At 42.8% G+C, this 24,212-nt stretch overlaps 1 protein-coding gene across 5 annotated transcripts in view; it reads left to right on the top strand.

Annotated features, from left to right (window-relative positions):
- HIPK2 (homeodomain interacting protein kinase 2) overlaps positions 1–24,212 on the top strand; it is a 233,639-nt gene that overhangs the window by 178,706 nt on the left and 30,721 nt on the right. For 2 of the 5 annotated variants that reach the window (XM_024249422.3, XM_054560689.2), the window contains exons 8-12: positions 2,064–2,271; positions 3,234–3,355; positions 12,341–12,483; positions 15,963–16,142; positions 19,559–19,840. In XM_024249422.3, the coding sequence (XP_024105190.1) occupies positions 2,064–2,271; positions 3,234–3,355; positions 12,341–12,483; positions 15,963–16,142; positions 19,559–19,840 (935 nt within the window). The remainder of the gene's footprint in view (positions 1–2,063; positions 2,272–3,233; positions 3,356–12,340; positions 12,484–15,962; positions 16,143–19,558; positions 19,841–24,212) is intronic. The other 3 variants (XM_024249427.3, XM_024249423.3, XM_024249426.3) reach the window with 3 other exon arrangements.

Genomic DNA, 24,212 nt, shown 5'->3' with positions numbered 1-24,212 from the left:
GAAAAGAGTCAGTGGATTCCAGGGACATCAGGAAGGAAGCAGCAGCAGGAGCAGTGGCTGGCGAGAAGGTGGAACCACCGAGTACAAGGGAACCTAGAGGATACAGGTGCCAGGACCCTCAGCAGGGACACCCATAGGGGCTAAGGGCTGGGGGAAGTCTAGATACGAGCAGACCATGGGGAATGTGGAGGGTTGAGGGGGAAGAAGCCTCCGGAAGAGATCGTGATATGGAGAAAACAGGAAATACAAGTCATGTCATCTGACAAAACACAGACACTGATGCCCACATATGTGCACACGTGTCCCAAGCAGACTATGCGATGCTGCAAAAGCACACCCACTTTAAAACATGTGGCTTAAAATCAGACATCTGTGCCACTCAATTTCATGATTATTTTCAAACAAATCAATTTGCTTTGCAATGAAATTTAGCACAAAATCTTTCTAAGTATAGAAAACATGTAAAATAAGACTTTGTCCTTTTTATCAAATATGACATCCATACACACCCTACTTGAAATTCTATTTGTGTCCAAGATATCTTCGTGGTTTCTTCCTATATATTCCCTGGTCCTTGCAACTTCTAGAGGCAAAACCTCTTGTAGACAGTGCTGAATGTGAAACCACTGGTAACCTCCACCTATCTTGCTAAAGGATCAGTATGAAGGCTAAGATAGGGGAAACTGGAGAATTCCAAAGTTCGAATTTATTTTCCTTATACAGCCTCATTTTGCATGCAAGTTCAGTCTCAAGTGATGTCTTTTTCTGAAAGAGAAAGGCGAGAGGACATAATGTCAATGGCTTGTGTTTGTCAAAGCCACCTCCATTTCAGTTATCTGGACTCACCAGCATCTTTTCTATCTGCCAGGCTTTGTCACTGCATACCAACATGAATGCATGGGATGCAGACACAAAGCCCCAGGCTCAGCATGTCCCCCTCCCTCTCTGCATACATCTCCTGTACTTCTCTTAGCAGTAAACTGCTTTGCAGCCATCTAAGGACATCTATAAACAGTACTGCCAGGCTGGGAGCGGTGGCTCACACCTGTAATCCCAGCACTTTGGGAGGCCGAGGCGGGCGGATCACGAGGTCAGGAGATTGAGACCATCCTGGCTAACACGGTGAAACCCCGTCTCTACTAAAAATACAAAAAATTAGCCGGGCGAGGTGGCGGTCGCCTGTAGTCCCAGCTACTCGGGAGGCTGAGGCAAGAGAATGGTGTGAACCCCAGGGGGCGGAGCCTGCAGTGAGCCGAGATCGCACCACTGCACTCCAGCCTGGGTGACAGCAAGACTCCGTCTCAAAAAGAAAAAACAAAAAACAAAAAACAGTACTGCCCATAGACCTGAGCCCCTCCTCGGCCCTGCTCTCCGCCTGTTGCATGTGCTGCTGTGCCAAGCTCTGGGTACCTGAGACCATAGTCCTTTAGGGCCTGCAAGAGCCTTCCCCTGGATTTGTCCTCCCACATGTGGACTGCACCCACCAGGTCCGAGGGGAGTGTGAGCAGAGCTTGGACGTGCAGGCTGGCAGGTCCAGGCACCCAGAGCCCATCGTGTTGTGGGATGGAATGGGGCTCAGGCAGAGAGAAGGAGGGCAAGGTCCAGCTCTCTCCCTGTCACCATGTGTCAGCACAGAACCCAAGGAATCCCAGAGTCCTCAACTCACACCTGGTCTTCCCGGTTATTGGGAAGGTGTATTTGTCAAAATGAAAAGGCAGAACATTTTATTAAACAGTTTTCTAGCCTAATTTTTAGCTTTTTCAGCATTTAGACATATGGTAGCAGGCATCCGTGTGTCCTCTTGTCCGGGCCTCACAAATGCCAGAAGCAGGTCTGAATGTGAACACCAAGGTGACTGTCTCCCATGCTTTCAGGGACCTGCTTTTCCCTGCGACTTTCAACCGTGTTTCCACTCCTCTCTGCTTTTGCCTTTCTGCTCTTAGTTTTGTTTGTTTGTTCTTCTTTGAGTTCATTTATTTGATTTAGATTCGTGTCTCCCAACATGCCACCTCCCTCATTTTTTATTTTTGTTTATTTTTGTTTAATCCCCATCACTCCTTTAGGCTCCCTCCTCTACCAGTGCCACTATTTCCTTAGCCAATCCCGAAGTCTCCATACTAAACTACCCATCTACACTCTACCAGCCCTCAGCGGCATCCATGGCTGCAGTGGCCCAGCGGAGCATGCCCCTGCAGACAGGAACAGCCCAGATTTGTGCCCGGCCTGACCCATTCCAGCAAGCTCTCATCGTGTGTCCCCCCGGCTTCCAAGGTAAGGTTGAGCAGCCACAGCCTCTCACCTGCTTCTTACAGAACGGCCTCTGGGGCTCCGGCACCTGCAGTTTTCTGTCACGCTCATTTTCATGGAGAAAGGCCCTCCTCATTTCTTCCAGTGAGAGTGCTGGTATCACTGAACTGGAGGGCTCCTCGCCTACTGTGGCCAACCTAGAAACAATAGAGCTTATGCCCCAGCACCAAGTCAATCCTTTGTGACTGTCACACCTGCCAGGGACTGTGTCCCTGGCCAGCTGTCTGTAAATAAGTACATTGTTTGTGCTTTCATTGTTATGCTGATGTCAGCTCTTGCTTTTCCTCGCATGAAATATCCTCTGTGTGGGTTATCTATAGAAAACTGCCAATCTCTGACAGCCGACATAGTCCCAGCTCCCATGAAGAATATCAATCAGTCTGAAAAGTACTTCCCTGGGACCCCTCCTCAAAACGATTCTTTGGCCATGACCCCAGCACTTGTCTCCTGTAGACTCTAAGAAGCTAGACTGTGTACTTTGTTACAGTTTACCCAGAAAGCTTAAGAATTTATTTTTGCAAGCCTCATGGTGTAAACTGTGTGGTTACAGTCAATGCAATTCCAAATGGGTTCATATATCTCCCCAACACCCCTTATTTTGACATACACAGGTACATCTTGATGGTCAGAAACCCTTGTTTTCCTGTTGTAATCTGCCAGCATAACTGTCCTACTTTTGGCCTTACAGCCTCCTTAATTTGACCTTCTAGCCTTTGAAGACATTCAAGATTTTAGGAGGAGTTTTATTTTTTAATTTGTTAGAAGCCAAAGGGGAGACTTCCAAGGACCAGGCAATACCTGGTTGTTGTCGGTGACCAGTGCAAAGGGAAGCTGAAAGATGATGTAACTGGCCAGGAAGGTTCTCTTCATCCAGCTGTTCACAGCCTCTCAGCTAACCCTTCTCTCCCTCACACTGTCTGGAACAGGCTTGCAGGCCTCTCCCTCTAAGCACGCTGGCTACTCGGTGCGAATGGAAAATGCGGTTCCCATCGTCACTCAAGCCCCAGGAGCTCAGCCTCTTCAGATCCAACCAGGTCTGCTTGCCCAGGTAATTCTTTCTCCTTTATTATTACTGGTATTACCATTACCTGTGTTAATGTTGTTCACAAAAGATATATATCTCCACTCCCTCTCTCCCTAGTAATGAGTTAGGTGCTTCTAGTCATTGGAATGTATCTGTAATATTCTAAATGGTCCCCAAGTGAATTACCTTCCTAAGTATCTGCTTACAATTCCAAGAAGAAATTTAGATACAGGGAGAGTCTGGGGAAATTATTATTATTATTATATCTTTGAAATGCAAATTAATCTGGGAGACCTAGGTTTTAATCCTAACTGCTAGTAACTCGTCTATGACCTAAGGCAAGTCAGTTAATATCTCTTTGCCTCAAATTTCTTTCTTGTAAAATAGAAATGGGTTTTTAGAGCCAAAAGGAGCCTTGGTGATTATCCTCTCATTTTATAGTTGAAAAACCAGGCTCATGGTAACTGTAAGCTGGAACCTTCTATCTCTCTATCCATGTAGGTGCTCTGATGGTAGAATGAGATGGCAGAGATGAAAAATGGTTGAAAATTTGTAAAGTGTTACGTAAACGTAAGATAACAGTAGTGATGCAATGATAACAGTAACAATCCTTAATGACACTCGAACCCTAATAACAAATACATCATCATTATACCAGGGCACTTTACAGTTGTTAATTGATTTAATCCCCATAATGCCACAATATTTGTCTCCATTTGACAAATAGGGAAACTGAAGCAGAATAACTTGCTCATCAGAGTCACACAACAATTAGGTAGCAGAACCAGGACACACACCCAAGAAGTCTGATGCCAGCATCTGTATTTCAGCCACCAAGCTATACTACTTTTGTATAATCATTTCTACTGTTGAGTAGCTTGACCTAAATGTTACTAGTTTAGAAGCAACTTTATTTTTAAATAAGGTAGGTTCACAAAGGCTTTTCCCAAAGACACTATTTGTCCTGTCTTGTTAAATGGAAGTTGTTTTTGTTGTTTAATTTTTAATTTAAAAAATTAAAAATTTAATCTTTATGTAACCAAATTGCGTAGGTTTGTTCTGCGCTCTCTTCTATTCCATGGGCTTCTCTAATATCCTGTTGTCTTAACCATTGTAACTTTAGTCTGTCTTGGTATCTAGTAGGGAAGCCCTGTTCCCATAGAGTTCTTCAAATTTTCCTTGTCTGTTCTTGTCCCTTCACGTTTTCAAGTGAATTTTAACATCACTCTTTCATAAGAATTTTAGTTACAGAAACAGAAAATCTGCTTTATATTTACTGGATATACATTGAATTTATATTTACTTCAGGAACAACTGACATCTTTAAACATGTAAGTCATTTTTATCCATGAACATGGTATAACACTCTGTAATGGGTGTGGTGGTGCACACCTGTAGTCCCAGGCCTGTAGTCTCAGCTACTCAGGAGGCTGAGATGAGAGGATCACTTGAGCCCAGGAGTTCAAGGCCAGCCTGGGCAACATAGTGAGACCCCCATCTCTACAAAAAAAAATTAAAAATTAGCTGGGCATGGTGGCACATGCCTGTAGTCCCAGATACACAGGAGGCTGAGGCAAAAGGATCACTTGAACCCAGGAGTTTGAAGCTGCAGCGAGCTATGATCACATCATTGCACTCCAGGGTGGGCAACAGGGTACAACCTTGTCTGTAAAAAAAAAAAAAATTAATAGAAACACTTTATCATGTTTAAGTTTTGTAATGAATATTGAATTATATCAAATGTTCTTTCTGTATCTATTAAGACACTCATATGCTTTTTGTTTCTTAATCTACTAATGGGGCAAGTTATATTAATATATTTCGTAATATTAAACTGCCCTTTTATTTATGATATAAACTCCATTTGCTCATGTGCTTGATATGATATGCTTTTTAATATTGGATTCAGTTTGTAAATACTATAGTTAGTATTTTTATATCTATGTTCATAAGTGAAAAATGGCATGTAATTTCCCTTTTTATAAAATCCTTATCTGATTTGAGTACAAGGTTACACCAGGCTCATAAAATATCTTCTTATTGTTGTTACCCACATGAGTGGGTTTGGTCACTTGACAGGTACCAACCCAATGACCATAGCCAAGGAGGATTTAGCAAGGGGATTTTATTACTTGTAACAAGTAAGGAGAACACTGGAGATAGTTCCCAAAGCAGTGTCTCTGAGCGAAGGGCTGGGTCAGGTTTTATAAGCATAGGGTAATGAGGCATGATCTGATTGGATCTTGCAACGAATTGATATCAGAGGCACGATCTGACTGGATCCTGCCATGCAGTGATGCCACAGCTCGATCTAATTGGATCCTGGATCCTGCCATGTGGTATCCATTTCTAAATTCCATTCACTCGCCTCAATCCAGGCACTTAGGTTCTGCCTATGGTTACATACCTGGTTCCTCTGGGCATGCTCAGGTTATGTGACCTTTAACCTGTGGATCCATGGCAAATGGAAAACAACTCACAACTTTGTTACATAAAAGTTGAACCAGACTGCTGTGGTTACATTATTATCTATTCTGTTTTCCGGAACAGTTTGTTTAAGATTGATATTAAACATTCTTCATCTCTGTGCTTACGTCCAGAATGACACTGTGCAGTTGACCACTAACACCAGTGACTGGTAGCACACAAACTTTTGTCTTATTGAAAGTTTATAAACAGAGAACTTTTTGTATTTAAAACAGGCCTTCTCTTCATTCCTCTCTCTCCAATGGGTCCTTGTAGCTTCCTTTTATTTGCATAGTTCAGTAGCGTGGAGTTCAGAAAAGGCCAACATAGATCAGAGAAAGAACTACAGCTCAGTCCGGGGCAAAAAAGCTTCTTCATACTTTATCTGAGTGGCAAAAATCCACACCAGTCTCCCAGTGCTCCATCTTTGTGAGCCCAAATCTACAGAACTCACGTGTACTTTTAAAGGATAATTACAGATCTTTTTTATGTTTGCACACTTAACCCTAGTAAGCCAGGAACCATCTCTGAAAGAAATAATAATTAGCATCTCTTATTAGCCAAAATAGGGATTCTTCATTGTTCAGTTTGGTGGAACCAGTAGACTCAGCAGTCAGAATTTGTTCAGTCCTTTAATCGTAGCAGGGGAGAACTTTACCTGTTGCTTCCTTGAAAGAGAGTCCCTAGAGTGTTGTAAATCTCCAAGTGGATTTAACCTAAAGCTGTAATTAGGAAAGTGAACAAAAAATATATGTGTAAGGATTTTAATTGCTACTGTGTTTATAACTGAGATTGTTGGAAGAAACTTGAACGTTCATCAGTAGGGGATTGGTTAAATAAGTTGATGCACACATAAAATGGAACACCATGTAGCCATTAAAAGAACATGGTAGACCTTTGTGTCTTGACATGCAGAGATTTCTAAGATATATTAAGTGAAAAAAATCCTGCCCTATCCAGTATCGTGTTGTGTCTTTTTGTCAGTTGCTTTTTATTTTTCTCTCTGCTTGTCACTTAATCCATGCCAATATGTTAGCCTGTTGAGATGGGCTCTCTTCTAGATATTTTTAAATATTCCCTTCAAAGGACAAAAATAAGTTAATTTATAAAACTCTTATGGTGGCTATAAAAAAGCAACAATTAAGCATTTAAACTGAAGCCTTCATTTTTCTACAGTTAAATTTCTAGGCACCAGGCAGAGGCATTCCAAATCCTATTATTTGACATAAATGTATTCAAAAAGTTGACATTGTTCTTTTTCTCTAAATACTGAAAATCTTTTAAAGGATTTTACTTGTGAACACTTAGAGATGGAGTCTTTGAATCCACTCCTCATGTTAATTTCATTTTCTTTGCCCTTCTCCTCCCCCCGCTCCCAGCAGCATCACATAAAACTTTCATGAAAACAGGCCTCTGTGGGGCACCCAGAGGATGTGTGCATGGCAGGTGGAAATGGTAATCATTCTGCTTATGTTAGTGATATGGGAGTGATCTTTGTGGATCACCTTGCAACGAAAGCTTTTTTGGTACTGCCTAAAAGGAGCTGTCAACTCCATCCTCCCAAGCCCCATGCCACAGCTAGCATCTTGGCCACCGACAGAAATTGTGAATGAGTAGGTAATAGTGGAGAGGTGGGAAGCACAGTTCTTGATTGAGACAGTATTGAATTTATCTCACTTGTCAAATGTCAGGATCTAAAATCTCCTTTGACTAGCAGGGTTAGAGAAATCACTGTAGACTCCACCCTTCCATGAAGTGTTTTGCATTCTTCTAGCCAATCAAATCATATCACCCGAACCTCTTTATTTTTTACTTATTTACTTTATTTCTTGGGCTCATATTTGACCAACTGAACCTTTAAATGTTTCCCTAAAAACAAAATGTTGGCTTGAACCCTTTAAACTGTTCAAAATACAAAACTTTAATGTTTCTCACTCAAAAGTTCCTCTGATAACATTTTCAGCAACCAGTCTTTCCAAGCATTGTCCTGCTGTCTGCCTGTCTCTTGACTGGCACCTGATATTGTTAGAGAATAAGGAAGACTTGTTCATGCCACCTTTATGCAGTTACCACCAATGCCTGATCCTGAATAGGGGCCATTATTTTTGTGTATTATCAACACAAGGAGAGGTGTATATTGGCTGAAAGCATGGACGCTGGAATTAGGTTGCCCACATTCAGATGGCTGCCTCACCACTTACTGGCTATATGGCTTTGGGGAAGTTATTTTTGAAATTTAAATTTAATTCCTTTTCAAAGTAATACATGTACATAATTTTTAAAAGGTAAATAATACCATAAACTTATAGGAAAATTATAGTCCTCTGCTCTATCCCATCCTCAATGTCTACTCCCCATAACAATATATATAGTTACATTATATATGTATATATATGTGTGTATATATATACACACATATATATTATCCCTGTTATATATATATTTTATATGTATAATATATATTATCCCTAAAAGTTTTTATTTACACACACACACACACACACACACACACACACACACACATTTTTTTGAGACATCGTCTTGCTTTGCCACCAGGCTGGAGTGCAGTGGTGCAATCTCAGCTCACTGTAACCTCCGCCTCCTGGGTTCAAGCAATTCTCGTGCCTCAGCCTCCCAAGTAGCTGGGATTACAGGCATGTGCCACCACACCCCGGCTACTTTTTTTTGTATTTTTAGTAGAGACTAGGTTTCAATGTGTTGGCCAGGCTGGTCTCAAACTCCTGGCATCAAATGATCCACCCGCCTTGGCCTCCCAAAGTGCTGGGATTACAGGGGTGAGCCACTGTGCCCTGCCCATAACGATAATTTTTAACTTAACTATTTAATCTGTTCTTTAACTCTGTGTTTCTAAATAACATGCTTAGACTGCTTTTTATGGATTTTTTTTCCATTTTAGGTATTATCCATTGACTTCCTACTATGGAAGATGAAGATTTAGCTTTCTAACCCGCTGCCATCCCCATAACACACATACAATTTCTCTCCTGTTCCTCCTTCCACTCACTCTTTTCTCCTATTCCTCCTACATAATTTTGATTCAACTACTTTGTAATATTTACATAATTATCAATATTATATAATATTATTCCTAGTTGAGCCTTATAATATACTGTGATTATGTTTTCCTTCTAACACATCTTTTTGTTTTTCCTGGAGTTAATGATTGCCTCATTTTTCCCATTGGGTTAGTTTTCTGTATATCTCATTATACAGCCCCAAACCCTTCCAGAGCTATAAAAGGTTTGTATGTTTGATGTGTTGATGTGTTTGAGCACACTGATCTCAGTATGTTGTTTTTTCTTTCTCTGAAAGCTTTTAAGACTTTCTCCTCATCCACAGTGGACTCACATTTCATGACTACATGCCTTCTTTTGGGTCTTTTTTCTTACATTGTCCTGAACACCCTATTTGCTCTTTTAATCTGGATTTTTTTTTTCTTTGATAATTTCTTCCCCTCCATTTTCTCTGTTTCTCCTTTGCAGAATTCTTATTGAGTGTTGGTACTTCTAAATTGATCTTCCGATTTTCTTATCTTTTTTTCCCTTCTATTTCCTATATATCCTCTGTTTGCACTACTTTCTAAGAGATTTCTTAAACTTTTTTGAAACCTTCTTTTGAATGGTTAATTTCTGTTGTTGTCGTTCTCATTTCCAAGAGTTTGTTCTCTGCTCCCTCCACACCAAAAAAGAGCATGTTCGCTGAATATAGATATTGATTGTTTATATGATCTTGTTTCATGGATATATTTTTTAACTCTGTAAAGGCATTAATTATAGATTTTAGAAAATTTTCTTCTGATTCCCACACTGTTTTTGTTTCCTCTTTCTTTTGTTGGCTTATTTTATTCTCTTTCAGGTTAGAAGCTTCCTTTACTGTCTGGTGTTCATTAGCTATTCATTCCTATTTACGACTAAAGCACTAAAAAACTAATTGGAAACCTGGAGGGTAGGGGAGAGACTATTGAATGTGGGCTCCTCTATAGGCTGAAAAGAGGCAAGTCCAGCATTTTCACTGACAGATCCCCTGATCCTTAAATGTCATATCTGTAGTTATTTTCTCTTGGACTAGTCATTTCCCCTAGAGAGAATCGTCTAGCCTCCTGCTCTGGGGTGGGGAGTGGAGGGTGGTATAAGCATGTACACCAAGGATCTGGGAACTAAGGGGAAGTGAAGACCTGACCTTAGATTCCTTCAGTCTGTTAATTCACTTAGTAATTGTCCATCAGTTTTTCAGCTTCTAAAATTTTATTAATGGTGATTGCCTCTCTCCTACTCTCTTTGCCCTTATGAGTCTGTATTTTTTATTCCTTTACTATCATTTTAGTTGAGTGTAAAGAAGGCAATAAATGTGTATGTTTAATTTATCATATTTCTGGGCAAGTTATTAATATTATTAACCTCTCTGTGTCTCAATTTATTAATCTGAGAAATGGAAGAAAATAACAGTCCCTACCTCACAGAACTGGTGTTAAGTCAGAAAAAAAGTAGTCAGAAACCCATTTATGACTTAACTCTGTGTTTGGCATACAATATGCATTAAGAAATGTTTGCTTCATTCTTGTTAGTAGTAATAAATTATAAAAATGTCTGATGAAGTGTTGTCGCAAATGAGCCAAGCATATCAATCAGTGAAATAAGTCAAAAATAGTCTTTCTACCCCATCTCTTTGAGGTAAAATATTAATATCCGTTTTAGGGAAATAGAAGAAAAATGATAACCTTAGCTTGATGTCAAGATTTATTTTTTTAAATGACATTAGTTAAAACTAATGCTTTTCATGAAATCTGAAATGAGTTCCAATTGGGTAAGTCAGTAGAAACCTTACTGCAAACGAAATTGTTATTTATTTAATATTTGGAATTTGCAACTGTTTTAATCAATTAAATTATGTTTCCGCTTTCTGTGAATTAAGTAAACCTGAAATACAATTAACTGTAGTTAATAGCCTTGGTGGAGTTGCTTCTTTCATTTTATCAACAGATATTAAGCACTCATGGTATGAGCTATGGTCCCTGAGCTTCTGCCTATATCAAAAGCAAACAAACAGTATCAAAAACATCTAAGAGATCTCACTGGGCCTCAGGTGCAACATGAAAATAATGGAACAGGTGAACTGGTCCACTCAGCTCTCAAATGTGATTCTCTCATTTTTATAAGCGTCAATGTTTTTTAGGCCCTGACCCAAATCTGTAATCCATTTCCAGAAGTGCTTATTTGTACATATAAAACACCCACATTGAGCACATGCACAGTTTATGAAGCACTGCATTCGATAAATTACCCAATGTTAGTCACACCCACTCTGATAGAAAGAGAGATAGCTAAGATATCAAACCTTTAAATATTTGATCTGTCCAGAAGGTATTTTACCTTAGTGACTATGCTTTAAGTGTCCAACTTTAGGCAGTGGTGTTCAGTCTGAATCATCTAATGACCAAAGACAAGCAGAATAGTGATCATGGATTAAAAGAGCTTAAAACACAACATACACACACACACACACACACACACCCCAGTGAATCAATCAAGGAAGAATCACAAACGTTCATTTTAGATTTCTTAGAAAAATTAGATTCAAGCAGTGACTTCTGCCTATCTCTCATTTTTGCTTTGAGAAATCAAAGTAATTCTCAATTAAGCTATAGTCACAGCTAAGAATTTTATTTCATACTTGCTTGCTCTCAGATGTAGGTTCCAGATATTTGGTGATCTTAGAATTGTGTAAACTTAGATTCAGAAGATAACACAAGCTGGAACGTGGATTCTAATTGATAAATCAAAAGTAAAATGTTAAATAAAGGATACTAGGCACAAAGCTTCTTCAGGGCCAGCGGTCACCCTCATCTAGCCCAACTCAACTACCCTAATCCCCTGTACATAGTTGTGGGACAGAACAAGTAAATAAATAAACTTTCAGAAACTTCAAACATTGCTCATTAGAGCAAATTTATAAAGAAATCACTCTTCAACATGAATGAATCCCTTCCATACAGCTGTGTCCCTGTACTTAATTATCTTCTACTTAGTTCATATATGTTCTTTTTTTTTTTTTTTTTTTTTTTTTGAGACGGAGTCTCGCTCTGTCACCCAGGCTGGAGTGTGCAGTGGCGCAATCTCGGCTCACTGCAAGCTCCGCCTCCCAGGTTCACGCCATTCTCCTGCCTCAGCCTCCCAAGTAGCTGGGACTACAGGCGCCCGCTACCACGCCCAGCTAATTTTTTGTATTTTTAGTAGAGATGGAGTTTCACCGTGTTAGCCAGGATGGTCTGGATCTCCTGACCTTGTGATCCGCCCGCCTCAGCCTCCCAAAGTGCTGGGATTACAGGCATGAGCCACCGCGCCCAACCCGTATGTTCATTGTTTATCTTCCCTTACTTTAGTTTTTGAGGCCAGAGACCAGGCCCTCACTCTCCCACCCATAAGAATGTCTAGCACAACCCCAGGCACAGAATAAGTGTGGATTCATGCAAATCAATTATGTGATTAGCAAACATGGTCATTGCACATGTCCTGTGTTCTACAGCAGGCATGGCCAAGTGGGACCCAGCAGATCCTGCTTCCCCCAGCGTGGCAGCAGCTGACTGGAGTGGCCACCCACACATCAGTGCAGCACGCCACTGTGATTCCTGAGACCATGGCAGGCACCCAGCAGCTGGCGGACTGGAGGTAAGCAGGAAACCCCTCTAGGGTGAGTGGGTGTGTCTGGGATGGGAGGCACGTCCACCGCCAACACAGGGCTGCCAGGCTGGCCTGTACTTCAATTCCCTGGTTTGTAGAGAGCTTTTTAAAGCTTTTAAAAATATTGTGTGGACTATGAGTGCAGGGTAACAAGAAGCAATTTTTAAATAATATACCAGGATACAAGAAAATCAGCTTCATTAATTTATGCTCGGTTGTCATTTCCACCCAAAATTCAGTTATGTCATTTAATCATCAGTGTTATTCACCAGACTTGGTTCTGGATGATGTTTGGTAGTTTCTCAGAATTAAATTCTACGTTCAGAAAACAAAGATCTGTCACCAGTGAAAGAATGCAGAAGAGGGTCCCCAAAGCCCTAAGCAATTCTAGAAAGTGTTCTGAAGATGTTTGAGACGAGGGTACTCTGGAGTCTATCTGACCTCCCACGGGAAGGCTTGACAGAATGGGGTTTATTTGGAAGGGTAAATGCTGGCATGTTTGCTGAGTGTGCCTCTTCAGTTAATAGTCATATCTTACAGATCAGAGTCTACTTCCCACACACCCCAGAGGCGTCCACCTGACTGCCTGCCAGCACAGCATACCCCCTGCATCTGTTTCCAGAACTCCACCCTGCCCAACTCATGATTTCCTCACAGCTGCGCTCCTCTGTTATTTTTATGGCTAGATACCCTTGTACCTTCCCCCCAACACCACCACAATGGCCCCCTTCACCAGTGCAGAGCCAGATGGCAACCCTCCAAGTCGTCCCCAACTCCTCATGGCCCTCATGTTGGGCTATCTCTCATTCTGCACGAATATCAGGACAGGTCACTCCCCTCAACCCCCTGACAGCCTCCATATCACCCAGGGAACCTCCCACAGTTCTTATTCTGACCTACAAGGCTATTGTGAATTAAGATCTCTCAGAGAAAAGAAGAAAGGTGGTGATATAAACACCCAGTCAGACCCCTACTGCAGCTTCCTCCATTCCTCCACTTCATTTTCTGCCCAGTACAGAGTACCTGGGCCCTTCCCCACAGTCCCACTCACTTCCCTACTGGCAACGCCCTCATGCCACCACTCCAGCCTGGGAAACAGAGTGAGACTCCATCTCAAACCATGTAGAGCTGAGTTCAATCCTGGCTCTGCATGACCTGGGGCAAGTTAACCTTTATGCACCTCAGTTTCTTCTTCAATAAAGTGGGGATAGTAATGCCTACTTCACAGGATTGTTGGGAGGTTTAAATTAAGATAAAATACAAAGCACTTGGCCTATATTTAACATGCACCATCGCAGTGCCTGGTACATGACAGGCATTAAATAAACCTGTCATCTTCCCTCCCCACTATCACATCGGCCCATGTTTAGCAAGATTGCCTTTCCTCCTCCAGCTCATTAGGAGCAGCCAAGTGGAAAGCTGTCTAACCAACTGGGTTTTTTTTTCCCTCGCCCCTTTTTCTCCTAAAAGACCACACACATGACATATTCCTTTTTTTCCCCTTTGTCTTTCAGCTCATCTAATTTCAGAAATACACATACACTTACTAATTCCTACATATTTTCTTATTCCTCCTCCCTCCTTCCTTTCTTTTTGACATCTCTTACCTAGTGACCACAGAAGACATCTAAAGCCAGCACACCGTCTTCCTGGTCTCTCCATTTCATGTGTGAGCCAAAGAATATCTATTATTGTGGCTAACAAACAGAAGTACCAGTGCTAGGCCTGACTCAAAGGAGAAAGAGTGCCACCTGTCTGTAGGAGAAAGAGCTACAACAAAATAAAGAAGCCATAATACCAAGTTTCTTGGTCAGATGCAGTGGCTCACGTCTGTAATCCCAGCACTTTGGGAAGCCAAGGCAGGCAGATCACCTGAGGTCAGGAGTTTGAGACCAGCCTGGTCAGCATGGCGAAACCCCGTCTCTACTAAAAATACAAAAATTAGCTGGGCGTGGCAGTGCACGCCTGTAATCCCAGCTACTCAGGAGGCTGAGGCAGGAGAATCTCTTGAACCCAGGAGGCAGAGGTTGCAGTGAGCTGAGATCGCACCACTGCACTCCAGCCTGGGCAACAGACTGAGACTCCATCTCAAAAAAAAAAAAAAGAAGCCATTATATGAGTTTCTAAAGTCCATGTAAATGCCCAAAAGGCGCTATCAAAATCCCTACAAAAGTGTTCATCTACTTCTTTTTTTTTTTTTCCTGTTCATCCTTTTCCCCATGTTGCAACAATAGGTTCTTATAATTTTTTAAAATTCAAATGAATTATCCTTTAGCTTTGAATTTTATTATGCCTTAAATGAGCTCTTATGGGCAAATCTCTGAGTCGGTCACCACCTTTAACATTTCTGTGGGAAAACAAGGCTTTGAGCTTCATACAACCCAAATTATAAGAATTTTGAAACATAACCCATTTTTAGGATGAGGGCTGCCAGTATTTCTATCATGACTGTTATTAATTTTGATTTAATACCAACTTTATACTTGTCTAGTCAACCTTCAGTTAATCTAATTATTCATTCAGCAAGCGTGTAATTAATTGATCAGCTGCTATATGCCTGAGCATTGTTCCAGCCACTGAGGGAATTCAAAAGAACATTAACACTTCCTAACACCAGAAGCATATGGCTCCCAGGCTTCAAAGTTTGTTTTTCACGTAAAGGATAATTTCTTCTTTAATAAAATGGTATTGCTAAGATATCCTGCCTACGTCACAGAGTGGAATAAAATAACCCATTGAAGACACTGTGTAAATTCCGCTTTTTCTTCATTTAAAATTTTTTTTTATAAAATTAAGGTGAAACTTTTTTTTTTTTTTTTTTTTTTGAGACAGTGTCTCGCTCTGTCACCCAGGCTGGAGTGCAGTGGCACAATCTCAGCTCATGCAACCTCTGCCTCCCAGGCTTAAGTGATCCTGCCACCTCAGCCTCCCGAGTTGCTGGGCCCATAGGTGCACCCCAACATGCCCAGCTAATTTTTTGTATTTCTGGTAGAAAGGGGGTTTTGCCATGTTGCCCAGGCTGGTCTCAAACTCTTGAGCTCAAGCCATCTGCCCTCCTCGGTCTCCCAGAGTGCTGGGATTACAGGTGTGAGCCACCATACCTGGCTTGTAAATTCTAAAATAGAATATTGTTCAGGATAATCACCTAGGTGCTCAGGGACTTTAAAAGTTGGAGGGAATATTTATCTCCTGTCCCTAGAACTTAAAATCTCGGAGCTGGTGCACTTGGCATTCTTCCCACTTGAAAGTCCTCTTTCTCACAACCAGTTATGTTTCTCCTACTCCTTATGAGTAGAAGAAACCCACCCGATGAGCACACATGGCCAGGCTCATCCCTTCAGCAGCCGCACAGCTAGTGAGATAACCAACTGCAGTCGGCGTTTATTTGGGGAGGAAGCTTGATCTTATAGAGGAGCTCTGCTTTTAGAACACCTCTAAGGCACCTTGTTGTCCCGGTTCCCTTTCAGGAACACGCATGCTCATGGAAGCCATTACAATCCCATCATGCAGCAGCCTGCGCTATTGACCGGTCATGTGACCCTTCCAGCAGCCCAGCCCTTAAATGTGGGTGTGGCCCACGTGATGCGGCAGCAGCCAACCAGCACCACCTCCTCCCGGAAGAGTAAGCAGCACCAGTCATCTGTGAGGTAGGTGGTGAGAGCCACCCTAAGGAAGAGAAATCCAAGGGAATGTGAGTGCTAAAGAAATGTAGTTTAGGATTAGGGAGTATCAGCACCCACTCTGAACATGGGACAGTTGCATGGGATGGGGGCACTCCTCTTCCTGCAGTGGCTAGCAAAACATCCTGTACCACCTGGATTGGCCCAGGATTTGCAGGAAGCACTTGGTTTAAGACCGTGGTAATAGTGTAGGGATGGATGCAATGGAATCTTGCAGTGGGCAAGAGAGACTGGGCTCAACTCCATACAGCGTGGGCAAGTGAAAATTTATAGCCAAGGCAGGGTTGGGGGGCGTCGGTGAATGGGAAGTTACTAAGAGGAAGTATCAGGGGTAAGGGAGGTACTGCCTAAACTGACCTAACAGGATTCTTGCTAATGACAGGCCCGGGTGATCAGACATCACACCTGGAGGATGAGGAACCTAATCAGATATCGAGGGTGATCAGATATCAGGGATGGTGGGTTCTTGCTAAACTGACTTAGCAAGGTTTTTTGCCAAAAGTAGATTGTACAGCAGAGTGCACAGTTAGACCTAGGAGAAGGTTCACAAGCCTGACTAAAGTTTGGTGAAGCAAATTATCTTTTGTCACTTTCTACTTGTCCGGAGAATACTCAGCCTCACCTGAAGTTTCATTTTGGAAACCAATTACCATAATAATTGTTTAAAAATGTTTTAAAATGTTGAAGTTGTTAAAAAATGTTTTAAAAAATACTAAAGAAATGTGCTTTCTTTGTATCTAAGATCAGAAGTTTAACTGATTTAGCACCTTGCTTAAATATAAGCAATAGCTTGTTTAATCCCAGACACTAACCAGCAGAACACGAATCTTTCCCATTCCCTTTAAATCCATTCTCATCTCAATGAACACTTTAAAAAATAAAGGTCAACAAAAGGCTGCATGCTGTATGATTCCATTTATATGGCATTTTGGAAAAGGCAAAACATAGAGACAGAGATCCGATTAGGGCTTGCCAGAGACCAGTAGGAGAGGAGGAGATTGACTGTGAAGAAGCCTGAGGGGAAAAGCTCTAAGTCTGGATTGTAGTGGGGGGTTATGACTGTGCGTTTGTCAAAACTCATCAAACACTTCAAAGGGAGAAATGTTGCTATATGTCAGTTATACCTTAATAAACCTGACTTTTTAAAAAATAGAGATTCCCAGGCCAGAGAGAGATGGTGTGACTACAGGATTGCTCCTACATCTCTTCCTAATGGCACAGCTTTGAGGTGCTTAATTGCTTATTTGTGATAAGTTAATCAAGAGAAATCTGGTATACAAAATGTCCAGTGATTTTGGTTTTCTGCTTCCTCATATAACCAGATACCAGAAACTAGGCCTTCTTCTTTTCATTCTCATTCAAAAATTCATCCAAGGGCTGAAGTTGTCATCCTCCAAGATTCCTTATTTGGGTATTTCTGACAACTCAGGGAAATTTATCTCAGATCATTGGCAGCTTTCCAGAACGCTTTTGTTTGGCAGCCTTGTGACAGCTCACCCATGTCATTATTAGACTGGGTGGCAACAAAGTCCACCGTCTCAATCCTCATGGGCTGTCATGCCCAGCAAGGTCACATGGAGCACTGCTCTGTCCCAGAACTGAGCTTAGCATCTTTGTGGTTCACCTTGGCTGAGTAGGGGCAGTAAGAACCCTTAGCCTCCCAACCTCTTTAGCAAGTCCCTCCTTTTTGTTTACTCACCACCCAGCTGGCTTCATGAAGGTTCATTGCCAGTACATTTCAAGATCGATATAATTATAGTGAAAGGTATGTATTTGCTTATTTTTAAGACCAATGTCTTAGCCAAAACAGTCTGAAAGACCAGAAGTCTCTCCCTTGTTGGTGATGTGGCCAGGCGTACTTTTCCTTAACAATGCCAAGTGGAGATACTAAAACCATTGGTAGTGAAAAACATAATCTTAAAATTGTAATGTTTTAGCAACAACAAATACATAGGTTTATAGTAAGTACAAACAATGGTACAATCACACCAGTGAAACATATTACCAGTCCCTAGGAAGGAGCAAGCCATGTATCTGGCACTAGCTAGATAGGAAAATAAATCCACCTTTATTGAATTATTTTCATTTTACTGCCATCCCTTTAGCTAGAAGGTGCTAGAATCTCTAAAGACATATAAAAGTCTGAGTTTCATTATACATTGGTGTTAGTCTCTCACTGCATAGATACTACAGGTTGAGCATCCCTAATCCAGAAGTCCAAAATTGTCCCAAATTCGGAACTTTTTGAGGATTGACATGGTGCCATAAGTGGAAAATTCCACACCTGACATGTGGTCTCAGTCAAAACTTTGTTTCATCCACAAAATTATTTAAAAATAATGTATAAAATGACCTCAGGCTATGTGTATAAGGTGTATATGAAACAAAAGAATTTTGTGTTTAGACTTGGGTTTCATCCCCAAGATGTCTCATTATGTATATGCAAATATTCCAAAATCTGAAAGAAAACAAAATTCCAAAATTCTTCTGGACTAAGCATTTCAGATAAAAGACGTTCAACCTGTGCCAGAGTCAGTGAGGATCTAATAGGGAGGGGAGAAAGTATTTTTCCCCTAATAAAGTTACCAAAAATCACGTTGGTTAATTTAGTAAGGAATTTCAAGTTGATCAAAATTAAGATTAAAAGTTTTCTTTTTAAGAATGCTTTTTCCTCTTGCACTTTTCCAAATTTTCTATTACAATTTAGACTAATGAGCCTCCCATGAGGCTCCACAAGGCAAAATCCCAAAAAATCATTTTTAAGGTTTTTAGCAATTATATGCACACAAATACTTTGGTCATGTTCTTTTTCCAGAGGAGGAAAGAAGGAAAACTGAACCACTGGTCACCAAGGTTAGGTCCTTTATATCCTGAAACTCTTAAGGAATAAATGTTTCAGTAGAATAACCATTAGCAAGGAAACCAAAGCTTGATGTGGCAAACACCAGTTCTTCCACCACCCCCAAAACAAGACTTAAGTACCTTTGAAGGGATGACACAAGACAGAGCTCAGAAGTAGGGCCTTGACCCTGAAGGCGAGGGGGTGTGTTGGGGCAAACACAGCTGGAATCCTGGCATGACATCTGCTCCTACAAGACCTGTAGAGCCTGGGGCACAAGAGCCCCCTCCCTGCTCCGAAAGCCCTGGCTGCTCCCTTTGTCCTGCTGGGAGCAGGCATGTAGATCCAAACCAGAGCCCAGAGAAGGCCTGTGTAGCCGCTCACTGAGTGATCCCTTTCCCAGTCACAGATGGAGACTCATTGGGCAGCCACTGACTTGTTTTACAGAGATTGGCAAAGCAGGTGTTTCTAGGCAATTGGGCTCCTTCGAAGGAGTTGTGGGGCCTGACCTTCCTCTGTGTGAGAGTGGGTTTTCTCATTACAGAAATGTCTCCACCTGTGAGGTGTCCTCCTCTCAGGCCATCAGCTCCCCACAGCGATCCAAGCGTGTCAAGGAGAACACACCTCCCCGCTGTGCCATGGTGCACAGTAGCCCGGCCTGCAGCACCTCGGTCACCTGTGGGTGGGGCGACGTGGCCTCCAGCACTACCCGGGAGCGGCAGCGGCAGACAATTGTCATTCCCGACACTCCCAGCCCCACGGTCAGCGTCATCACCATCAGCAGTGACACGGACGAGGAGGAGGAACAGAAACATGCCCCCACCAGGTGAGGCAGTGCCACCTTAGCCTTCCAGGAAGGAGCCGGGAGGGTTTGCATTGTGTGCGGATCTGACCATCTTCCATCATCAAACATAAGGATCCCTCTCTTCTGACCACTAAAGTTTGGTTTTGCCATCTACTATGGTCCTAAAGTTATTTCAAGAGAATGTCAAACAGGTTTTCCACAATTGTTTAAAACCAAAATAATGTTGAATCATGTTGGTCTTATTATAGGCCCTATACATTTGGGGAACTTGAGACCATAAAAATCAGGCACACAATGCCAATGTATTTCATCGTCTGTAAGTTTAAAAGTCTCTGCCTCAAGCTAGTGAATTTATTCCCAGTTGGTCAGGATATTTCTCTAACATTGCCTTGGCTCACTCGGAATACGAAGTAATTGTCCAATTAATCAGAAATTTCCCTGTGTCTGATTAACCTAATCTTTTAAAACTGCCAGTTGGCTCTTCACCCAGAGAGCATTACTGTTTATCCCAAAGTAATAATAATTCATTTTAGTCTTTGTGTGCTTCCTGGGGAGAGGGAAGAAATCTTTATTATATTTACAAAACTACTAACTCTGGCGCCAGAGCCTCTTTTTCTGTACTGCCCAGCCAGACTTCAGCAAAATGTGGTTTTTGTTTGGGCCACTCAGCTCAGGTTCTGAGCCACCCCTCTAGAACAGTTGGCCTCCTGGCGTCCTGCACCCCTAGAGCGCGGCCTTGTAGAGCCCAAAATCTCATGGCCCCACCCTGCTGGCTCCTCTGCACTGGGACCGAGAGCCAGGGAAGGGAGGCCTGCCCCTCCCAAGCCCAGCGCTGCCAGTCAGCACGCATCCTGCAGCTGGATATGAAGCCTAATTCACAATTAGGCTTGAATTATTAATCCTGATTGGATACAATGTAACTAATTAGTAATCACAAATCCTTTGATTAGATAATAAATTCTCACATTTGAAATCATTACAAAATGTATAGATAGACTGATGAAAACATTCTCATTATAACTATTCCTGCATGGGACATTCCCTTCCCTCTTTATAATGAAGTCCAGTGGTTTTAGTTTGTTTCCGGGTGGGGTTAGTACGTCTCATTCAAGTGTCCTCTTCCCACCAATTAGGTGCAGCCTAATTGTCATTGTATTTTGGAGAAGAATGTAGTGGAGCACTTGTGGCCGTAGCATTGTGCCAGGTGCCAGAGGGGACCCAGGTCAAAGGTCCAGGCATAGCACTGAATACTTTGGCAGCCCAGGACTGCCTTTTACTCCCCATCTGCCTAGCCCAGAACTGGCCTCAGGTCCCTTTTTGATGACAGCCTCAAGTTGAGTCAATGGTCCATTCCCCACAGTGCCCCAACACCACCACCCAGGAATACTGTCGGTTCAGTCCTCACATGGGCTCAGCGGTCTCTTCACAAAGGGGACGGCCCTGCCCAGCCCCAGACTGAAGCCTGGCCTGGAGCAGCCACCCACACGTGGGTAGCCTTGGTCATCAGAAGGGCCCAGCAGCCTTGCCCAGCCCTTTGCCACAAATGGAAAAAAGCAAAAGCAATTTAAAATCTGACAATCAGCTAGATTGGAATCTCATTCCTAACGTATGAGATCTGAGTTGACACAGACTCTCAACATCTGTGCCCAGGAGAGAATTGAATAGCGTGTCTGAGAAAGAGGATGAGAGAGCCGTCTCTCCACCAGTCAGAGAGCTGACAGGGCTGAGAGTGGAACGCAAAGCCAGAGCATGTCCCTGCCCCTGCGGCAGCCCCTAAGGCCCCCAGAAAGAAATGATAGAACCGAGAGGCTGGGCAGCAGATGAGGACCTTCATGGGAACAACTCAGAGAAACCTGGGAGAGGCAGCCAGGTGCACAGGTGAGGGGCAGCCACAGACAGACAGTAGCAGTGGCTACTGAGTCCCACAGCATCCTGCAGTGAAGAGTGGCGGGGACTGCCAGCCTGCCAGGGTCATGAAAATGCCGGGCACATCAGGCTGAATAGGGAAGCTACAGACTGAGGCTAGGGAGTCATCCAAAAGGCTTCAGCTGTCCACAGTTGTGACTGGGAGCTCCCAGAATAATGTTTTCTAGAGAGATCTAATGGCTATTGCCTTAGAAAGTGTCTTTGCACTCAAGAAGGTAGGAAAGTGTATGTGAGTCTGAGCAGGAGAAAACAGAAACCAGTAGCTGTTTTATTTATAGAGAAACCACTGTGTAATTGTGATCACATTATTGTGACTACATTTTGGAATGAGAAAAAAAAATGTGGGGAAATATGATTACTTGTTCTTAGAAGTCAGAATTATCATAAAATTTAACACAGTCAGTATTTATTGGCCCCACTAGTGTAAGATATTATGCTGGGAACTGCAGGTGTTACATAAATAAGGTAGACAGTCTGTCCTCATGAGGTTTGCAGGGTAATAAGCAAGACGAAACACATACAAATCATTATAACACAAAACAGAGTATCAGTCCCATAAAAATGAGCAAAGTACCATGGGAACTCAAAGGGAAAATAGCTTAAGGGAATAGCAGGGGAGGGGGGCTTTGAAGGCCAAAGGTCTGGGCAGGTCCACACAGTGGAGGAGGTGCGGTTGCAAATTCAAGTGAGGTGATTGATGGGGCAGAGCCTCCAAGGCAGGTGAACAGGATCAAGAGCCCCATGCAGGAGCTTATCCAAAAGGGGCTTCAGGATGGAAAGGGGGTTGGGGAGGGATCTCCCCTTACATGGGGGTGGTCAGCTTTGTCAGGAGATACTGAGGGGCTCAAGGGGAAGCATCAGTCCTGGGAAAACAAGGATGCACCCCCAAGTGCAGCCACGTGGAGGGGTCACCTGGTCCCTCTCCAGCTGAAGAGCTTCCCCAGCCCTTCTATGTCCCAGCTGGAGCGATGGAGACCTTCCCTCCTACACATTGATCATCCTTGTTCTCGAGCCTGATTTCTTCGTGCTGTGTGCATGTTGATTCCCACCTTCTGTGTTCCCAGCCTCGTTTTCTATTTGCTACTTACCCCAGTGCCAGTCCTGTAACTTTGCCTAAAATGCTGGTCAATTCCCCTGACATGGCCCAGCCTCAGCTTGGCAGCTAGAGTCAGGCAGCCGATGACCTTCAGAGGGATGGCAGTGCCTCCTCCACCAAAGGGGCTTTTAGACCTGGTTGAGGATGTCACTAAACCTCTAGGACTAGATGATATAGCCTAGAATTTTTAAAAGAAAGCCAAGGCAAAATCATTATTCCTGACCCCATGTATGTGGCACTGTTAGTTGCACAGCAGATGGCTGGCCAGCAGCTCCACTCGTAAGAACTCCAGGGCATGTTGGAGGCAGATGCTGGGAGACACTGAGCTAAAGACAGGAGAATCATAGCAAACATCCACGGGGTGTTCCACCCGCACTAGCTCCTCCATCATTTGATGGGGCACGCAAGGCTGATACTTCTATTCCCATTTGATAGATGAAGAAACTGAGGCTCAGGAAAGGTAGGTGACTCACCCAAATTGATACAGGTTCTAAATAGCAGAATTGGGACTCAGGTGCCATGCTCTTGAAGAAATGGCAAACTTAATAACTGGCAAAAATAACTGATTTCAGTCATTCATTCAACGAATACAAATCCCATCCTGCTCCCTCCTCTGACTACCACTGTGCCACTGTGTGCAGGGCACCATGCCAGGGCCACAGGGAGTCTAGAGTATTGTCCACTGAGCTCCCTCTTGGTGCTGGGCATTTGTCAGGGTGCTGGAGCTATGGCACTGAGAGGGGCGGAGTCAGCTCTTTTTAAAGTAGGAAGGGCAGGGCAGAGCCAGGGAACTTTTCAGTGAATTACTGTTGGACTAGGGGACTCTGGTCATGGCTGTAGAATTGGCCAAAAGATGAGACAAACAGATATTGTTCTGGGTTCCCCGGGATTAAGTAGTAGAACTGGTCTTCTTTTAAATATTTACAGACAATTTCGATTAGAAAAGCATTTAATTGTCTACACATACTGAACAAGCCATCTTTTCTCTCCTGGACTCTCTTGATCCACGTCTCCTGATCCAGACCCCCCTGCTATCTTTAACTTGTGTTGAAATGGTCCTGTAAAGGCTATAGCATACAACCTTTAGTCATGAGGGTACTTTCTTTTTTTATTTTTGTAAGAACTAGAGACAGTATCTCACTATGTTGCCCAGGCTGGTCTTGAACTCCTGGGCTCAAGCAATTCTCCTGCCTTGGCCTCCCAGAGTGCTGGGATTACAGGTGTGAGCCTCCTTGCCTGGCCGAGAGTAATTTTTTAAGTGTGTAAACCGAAGTGGCTCACGTCAACTGATCATATAGAAATGATTTTGTCCAGCTCCATTATTCATTCACGCATTCACTCATCAGTTACCCAGATATTTCTGGTAGGTGG

This window comes from Pongo abelii, chromosome 6 (genome assembly GCF_028885655.2).
Source record: "Pongo abelii isolate AG06213 chromosome 6, NHGRI_mPonAbe1-v2.0_pri, whole genome shotgun sequence".
Classification (NCBI taxonomy): Eukaryota; Metazoa; Chordata; class Mammalia; order Primates; family Hominidae; genus Pongo; species Pongo abelii.
Note: the sequence above shows the minus strand (reverse complement) of the source record. Positions and strands in the feature narration are given on the sequence as shown.